This window comes from Humulus lupulus, chromosome 1 (assembly GCF_963169125.1).
Source record: "Humulus lupulus chromosome 1, drHumLupu1.1, whole genome shotgun sequence".
Classification (NCBI taxonomy): Eukaryota; Viridiplantae; Streptophyta; class Magnoliopsida; order Rosales; family Cannabaceae; genus Humulus; species Humulus lupulus.
The window spans coordinates 291,858,876-291,867,232 of record NC_084793.1 but is presented as its reverse complement, the minus strand read 5'-3'; the positions used below and the strand labels follow the sequence as shown (position 1 = coordinate 291,867,232).

The 8,357-nt window shown below is 34.9% G+C and overlaps 1 protein-coding gene across 1 annotated transcript; it reads left to right on the top strand.

Moving 5' to 3' along the window:
- The first annotated feature begins 1,187 nt into the window (after positions 1-1,187).
- On the top strand, positions 1,188-2,558 carry LOC133778978 (uncharacterized acetyltransferase At3g50280-like). The gene is made up of 2 exons (XM_062218986.1): positions 1,188-1,713; positions 1,780-2,558. The coding sequence occupies exons 1-2, from the start codon at positions 1,188-1,190 to the stop codon at positions 2,556-2,558; spliced, it is 1,305 nt and encodes a 434-aa protein (XP_062074970.1).
- Positions 2,559-8,357: the final 5,799 nt, after the last annotated feature.

Here is an 8,357-nt window from a genome sequence, read left to right as displayed (position 1 = left end):
GCTATACAAACCGCTCTTTTTAATTACCATGAGTGTTTGATTGTTCGAATTCATAGGTTTTAGGGATACAATTCTTCTCATCAATTTCAATTAAGTTTAGGTTTTCATAATTAAGTTCGCTTTAATTGTATATGTTTTTTTGAAAGAATTTGTATATGTGATTATGACATTGAAATTAACAAATCAAGCTAAAAAAATAAAGTGATGAAATTATTGGGTTAAAACATTACATATATACATGTATAAATTTTTTAATATTTAAAAAAAAAAAAAAAGTAAGCAAAAGGTTGGATATGACCCCTCTGGAGCAGTTCTAAACCGACCTGCCTCAAAACTCTTATCGGGGAGGGGCGGGGGCGGACTCTCCCATTTACATCAGTAATTGGAATAAAAGTTATATGAAAAAAAATATATGCAGATTCTCACTCTTAATAAAAGTCCTAGTGTGTAGACGGTGCATTTCTTTACCGTGATTCACGACTAATTATATTTTCTTTAAAAAATATATATTATAATTGGAAGTGCTTTTTTCAAAGATTTGATGATTTATCTCACTCGATCTTATATTCATTTTTTTCCTTTCAAATTGACGAGTTAAAAAATATGTTTGATTCTATCTAATAACATTATTTTATGTGAAATCTTATTTATTTCAATCATATTCATTCTCATGGCTTGCTTCATAAATTGCAATATACTACAAACACATGCTCTCAGTTATTAATTTTTGAAAGGTAGAATCATATATATAAAAATTTATATTCGTCAAATTATAAAAAATCTCATATATCATTAAAAATAATTACGAAATATATTTATTTAGCCTTAATTAGAAGCATATGCAACATCATTCTTGATTTGCATTGCAATAATTTTGATGATTAATATTATAGCATACATTGTACCATCATAAAGACTATTATTTAAAAAAACAAAAAACATGATATCATGTGTTTGGTAACCTAAATTTAAGTAAACTAACATTTTATTTTATTTTTTGTCGCAAAGTAAACTAACATATTTTATTTACAAAAACCAAGGATATTTAAAATCCTTTTAAAAAATTATAAAATATTTGTAGAGAGACAACGGATCTCCCTCTTTTTCTTCTTATAAAATAGTTATGTCCGTACTCATTTCTTAATACTCCCTCGAAAATCAAGTCCAAAGTCTTACAGAGAAAACTAATGGAGCAGAGTCCCTATATCTCGACACCCAAATACAGTATTGATGATCAAGGCATGAAAACTCAAAGAATTGAGTTAACTCAGCCTGATTTTATACTCATTCAACATCAATACATCCAAAAGGGTCTTCTCTTCTCAAAACCTCAAGATCAAGCTCAAGCTCAACTCTTCCCTCAATGGATCCAACGCTTGAAAACCACTTTCTCCAAAGCACTCGATATTTTCTTTCCTCTGGCAGGTCGCCTTGTCATGATCCAAAACAACGACGTTCACCTTACCAAATCTTTCTTCATTGACTGCAACAGCGCCGGTGGTGTTTCCTTCGACCACGTCACCTACGACAGCGTCACAGTGGCTGATATTCTCGACCCGGTCTACATCCCAGACGACGTCGTTTACTCCTTCTTTCCCATGAACGAGGTTTCGAACTACCAAGGCGTTTCGAAGCCGTTGCTGGCAGCTCAGGCAACGGAGTTAGTTGACGGCGTTTTCATCGCGCTCTCTATGAATCATAGCGTTGTGGACGGCACTGTCTTCTGGCTTTTCTTCAACACTTGATCTCGAATCTCTCGTGACAACGGCGTTGTTTTAGACCCTCCTCATCCCGTTTTCGATCGTGACCAGTTCTTCGACTGTATCAATAATACTGATCTTGTTCCACTTCGAGTACCCTTCAACCCAGATCCTATAAAAACTCCTAGTTCGACACCAATATCATTAAAGCAAAGAATGTTTCATTTTTCGAAGGAAAATATAGCCAAACTCAAAGCAAAAGCCAACGCTGAGATAGTCGACTTGCCCACCATGGCCAACATATCGTCCCTTCAAGCGGTCATGGCTCACCTTTGGGTCTCCGTAACCCGAAACCGACGTCATCTTAAACCGGAACAGGAAGTGAGCTACATCATCGTAGTGGGTCTCAGGCAAAGAACAAAGCCGCCATTAGCAGAATCGTATTTTGGTAACGCCGTGATGTTTGGGACCGTGAAGACCACAGCGGGAAAGCTTCTGAAAAATGGGTTGGGCTGGGCCGCTTTGCAGATGAATACAGTGGTTGCTTCGCAGACGACAGAAAAGGCCAGAGAGTATTTGAAGAATTGGGCCGAAAGCCCAAAACTAGAAACACTCCAGAAAGAGTCCGGGTCTCAACTATTGACTGGTAGTTCACCGCGGTTTAATGTTTATGGCAATGACTTTGGTTGGGGAAGCCCACTGGCAGTAAGAAGTGGTCAAGCCAACAAGTATGATGGGAAGTTGACTGTTTTTCCTGGTCCTGAACAAGGAAGCATTGATTTTGAGGTCTGTCTTAGGTCTGAGACACTTGAGTCCATGGCATACGATGAAAAGTTCTTAGAGACTCTAACTATATGATTGTTTTTATTTTGTTTTGAGGGAAATGTGATCAAATTTGATCTGTTTGTGATGTAAAAGATCACGATGGCTTTATGTTTATCTTCATGAAAATAAAAGAGAAATCTCAATTTTCTTTATTCATACATATGTATATTTTAGTTTTTAAATGGATAACGTTTTACTAATATTCGAACTTTAGATATTTACAATTAATATTGAAAGAAAATTTGGTTATGAAACAAAACTTACTTTTCTGAGCTGATTAAAGTCAAGTAATATTAGTGTATTCGTCAATATATATACATATTTATATAGGTGTTGGAGAGATTGTTTTATTCTTCTTGCACTTACAAATATTAGTTATCATTATTAATGTTGAGCATTGCTGATAACAAATATTCATATAATAATAAGATTGTTGCTATTTCACAACTCAAAAACGGTGATGGACACCTCCGGTGTTGGGTTAGCAATACTCTAATAATAATCACATGTATAATGTACAAATTAAACGTTGTTGCATAATTAAATAATATAACTTTTGTTGGAAAGATTAGCTGCACCGCAGCTTTTGTTGACAATGTATATGCATATGCATATTATAATTATATGCCTAATAAAACAAAGGTTGCTGGTTGCTGCTAATGATAAAGCCAATTTTATGTTTCTTAAGTAATGGAGAAATATTAAATTAATGCAAAGTGGCTGCCTTCTGTAGTAACTTATGTAGGCTATAAATATGTGCCTTGAGCACTTGAACGTGCTGTCCTAAAAAAAATCCCAAAATTGGATCTCCTTAATAATCTAATTTCTCCATTTAAGAGCAAAAAGAGAGTTTCTCAACAAAAGAGAGAAACAAACCTCACTTAAACTAGTTTTTCCTTTCTTAAAGAGTGTTTTCTCCTATTTCAAGAGAGAGAGGGTTCCAATTGTTCTCTCCTTGTATTTATAGAGAAATATTGTAATATCACATAGTGAAATCTTCACAACATTGTTTGTAGACGTAGCTATAATTTGGGTGAACCACGTAAATTTTATGTGCCCTATTTTATTCTTGTTTTGTATTTTAGCTGAGTATCGACGATTCCACCAAAATCGATCTCTTAACAAGTTCTGTCTAAAAAATCCAATGATAAAAGTCTCCTTTGTGTAAATGATATTTTGTTTATTTTATACACTCAGATTTATGAGATTTAGAGACAAGTGCAAAGTTGTGAATTCTCCATATCGATCTATGGTTTGTTGAGTAAGCTTCTAGTAGTAGTGAGCCTGCAATTAGTTAAACTGATAGAAATTATAACTGCATGTCGTAACCTTCCTGGATTCTCAGTGTGGTTGTTGAAATATGTTATTTGTAATAAGCATTAAGTCTATAAGGGCTCTCTCTGTAATCATTATTCAAAGAGTTTTCACAATTGCAATATCTCAAATTCTATTGTGTACGTTTCACTGTGTACCCTTGGACCTGATCGTATAACAATCACTCTGAGTTCTACACCAATAAGCCGAACATATCATCCCTTCATGTGATCATGGCTCACTTTTGGGTCTCCATAACACAAAACCGACATCATCTCAAACCCGATGAAAAAGTGAGTTATTACATTGCAATAGTGGGTCTCAGAAAAGAACAGAGCCTCCATTAGCCAAAGGGTACTTTGGCAATGGCATGTTGATCGGTACTATTGATGATTGAACTGGGCCGCTTTGCAGATGACTTTGAGGTTTGTCTTCTGTTTGAGACACTCGAGTCCATGAAATACGATGAAGAGTTCTCAGAGATTCTAACACTGTGATAAGAGTTTTTTTTTTTTTAATTATAAGTGTCATTTTTCGTATGAGGCAATAAAAAAAATTAAAATGACAGCGAGTGGTATGTCAGAATACTTATAATTATTTTAATTTTTTCTCTTTTGGAACTTTTGATAAGATTTTGTGATGTAAGGGATCAAGCGTTCTGGTCTCATATATGATTGTGTTTCATCAAAATAATGATAAGTCCTAAGAAAAAAAGTATTTTTATTTCTCTAGGGGATAAGAGTACTACTATAGAGCCTGAAATTTACAATCACAGAAATTGATTGTTGCAGGCACCGGCAACCTATAGAACAAATACAAACGAGTAATCAGGAAACTTTGGGACACCGAGATGGTGTTGTGTAATGCTTTAAATATTCTATCTTTTTGAAAATACATAATTTGACATAATTCATAATAAATTACCGCTTTTGTCAATATCACCTTAACAATAAAACATGTAGAAAATATTAGATTCGGGTTTAAGTAAAACATTTAATGCAACATAATAAGTAACTTTAAAATCCTAATACATTTCTAATATGATACTAGACTTATTTTAAATTGTTTAAAAGATAAAATAAGCATGTGGCGTTCTTGATTGTTTTGTGGTTCATATGGCCCCCACAACATATATATTGTTGGGAATATATATGGCTTTACTCCTTGCAAATCAACAATTCATAATAGAAGTGATACAATATTCCAAACCCTAGATGTTAATCAAAATCCAAATTCAAAGTATTAATGCAATTCTTGATAATCAAATAAATATGCTCATGATATGAATGTTAATCTTGAATATAAGAAACTAGATGATTAAATGACGATAAGAAGAACTTAGATACATTTGATCATCAATATTAACAATGAAAACATAATATAATAACAAAATACAAGATTAGGGTTAGAGAGATACAATATTTGTATTGAGCAACTTGAATCTTCAAACTTAGGAAACTTCAAAGGCTTATACACAATAAGAATATTGTTGCCCAAAATCTCTATTCCAAGCCCTTATTTCTTGAAGCTTCAACTAAGTAGAATGAGATTTGAAATTTGACAAGCCTTAAAAATCATGCAAGTCAAGCAAAGCTTGATGAGTTTCTTGGAGAAAACTTTTGTCTTTGAGAGCTAGAGAGAGAGAGAGAGAGAGAGAGAGAGAGAGATGAGTTGGAAAGTGTGATCAAGACTTTTCAACTCTAATAACTCATATTTATAGTGTAGGCATATCATTAGTCTAATCAATAGGATTAGAGCATTCAAAACACATCATTTGGAGCATTTTACGTAAACTGTACGGACACTCGTAACAGCCCAGGCGACGCGTCGCCTAGCACCAGGAGATGCATCACCTAACAAATGATGCATTGCCTATGACCAGGCAATGCATTCCCTATGGCCAGGCGATGCATCGCCTGATCTGTCTCAGCTAGGGTTTTGAAGCCCTAGGTGACACATGGCCAATGCATCTGTTTTGGCACTCCAAGACTTGTCTCAAAACACCTCCAAATGCTCCCAAACTTTTTGGGAATGTTTGGATACCTCATTGTATCACTTTAGACCCATAAAAGTCATTTTTAGATGTCTTTTACACAATTTCATGTTTTCACTTCTCCTTAAGTGAAATTTGTTAAGTGTTTTGCACCTCAATGTGTAAACATCTTAACTATTATATTTAACCAATCTCAACAATATTCCCCCATTTGGTTAAATATAATCATCTCTTCTTAGCTTAACAATTTTGGTGCATAAAATAAAGTATCTTTCCATTTGAACTTTACCTTAGTTAAAGTATTACAAAGCCTTACCGAATTCATTGGTGTCTTAAAGATTGAACCAAGTACTCGTTAATGATAAAATCAGTAACACATCACATAACTCCACTTGACCATTTATTTTACCACTGTCGCGCTTAGCACTCATATGGCCATGTGTTCATCCATTTCATGAACTTTCCAGGGAGAAACTCCAACTCCCATGAGAGGCGGCACCACCTCTAAGTTTACATAGGTGAAGTTCTTTACAACATCTTTGCTACCTTTAGAGATGCTTGTTGCACACAACTGAACTTCATTAAAAGCCCTAGGCTTAACCCTCACTCGGTAGCAACCAACACTAACCATCCTTGGATAGAACTCATGACTTTGTTAGTGTTGAAACTATTCACCCAATAACTTGTTCTTACCCATTGAAATCTTGCCCTTGATGCTCACAAGTTTGGAGTTGGGTTGCCATCAATGGTGAATATATTATTCTAGGATTTTTAGTCCCATCTCTTTTGAAGTGGAACTTACTAACCTCTTCGGAAGAGGTTTTGTAAATGGATCCGCTAAGTTCTCACTTGTCTCTATATATGGATCGATATGATTCCTCCTCGAATCAATTGTCTCACATACTCATGTCTTAGACTTATATGTCTAGACTTTTCATGCCATTATAAGCTTTAGCTAATGTGGCTTGTTTATCACCATAAGGATATTCCTCGTGAAACCCCTAAGCCACTTGACCTCTTTTCCATTTGCCGCTAGAGTTATAAACTCATTCTCCATGGTTGAGTGTAATATATTTTTGTTTCTTTGGGCCCTAAGAAATCGCTCATCTTTTGAGCATAAACACCCAACCACTTGTGGAGAGATTTTCTCCTACACTTGATATCCAACTCGCATCAGAATATCCTTCAAGTATCTTTGAGAACTTTGAATATTGGAGACCTAGTTGCTTGGTCCTTTTAAGGTACCCTAGAACTCTCTCAATCATTTTTCAATGTTCCATACTTGGATTTCTAGTAAACCCACTTAGTTTACTAAGCACTCTACCATTGTTCTTTTCAAGCTTTATGCTTGAATCAAATGGAGTATTCGCCTATTTGATTTTGAGATTACTAAACTTGTCAAGCACTTTGTCAAAAAAGTGAGCTTAACTTAAGGCATAACCCCTACTATTTCTTCTCAATTTTATACCAAAGAAGGTATCGACCTCTCAATTTTAGAAAGTGGAAGATAGAAACCTCTTCGTTTCCATTATGCCTCGCATCTCATTACTCAAAATCAATAATCATCAATATATAAACACAGCAAGATGACATAGCCATCACAAGTCTTAGAGTATAAGCACTTTATAATTATTGTGTCTACACCCATTCGAAACAAAAGCTTTATCAAACTTCTCATGCCATTGTTACGGTGCTTGTGTTTAAACCATATAATGATTTAACGAGCCTACACACTTTATGTTCATTTCTCCTTAGAACAAAACCCTCCGGTTGTTCCATATAAATCTCATCATCGAGATCTCCATTTAGGAATGCCATTTGAACATCCATTTGATGAACATAAATGCTATATATTGATGATAAGGAAAATAAAACTCCTTTTGTTGTGCAATTGATGCATACATGTCAAAATAATCGATTCCTTCATTTTATTCAACCATTTAGCTACTCATCTAGCTTTGAAGGATTGTATGTGCCATCAGTGTGATATTTCATCCGAAATACCCACTTGCACCCAATTAGTTTTGAACTTTGTGAAAGGTCTACCAATTCTCATGTGTGGTTTTACATAATTTAATCCATTTTATCATTTATTGCCTCCTTCCAAAAAACATAGTCTCTCAAATACATTATGTAACGCCCTGGATAGCCAAGACCGCTACACTGTGTACTTATAAAGTGCAGGACTTGCTAATCAAGTCATCAATTTAAAAATGTGTCTTTAATTTAGATGTTCTAGGGTTTAAAGACATTTTGGTCTCAAAAGATATATTTCAAAAGTTATAAACTGTTTACATTAGGGATCCACAAAAGATCAGTGTTTAAAAGCTGGTTTACAAAACTCAACAGTTAAAAGCAAATATTGGCCATACTAAGGCAAAATACAAGGTTCTGGTCCTCTCGTCCCTGTAATCTCCTCAACCGTGGCGGCTGAGTGGCCTGTCATGTACATTCACCCTGCAGAGCTCTCCAATCAAGGCTGATCGATCTTGCCTTTGCCTTTACCTGCACCACGCAGCACCTGT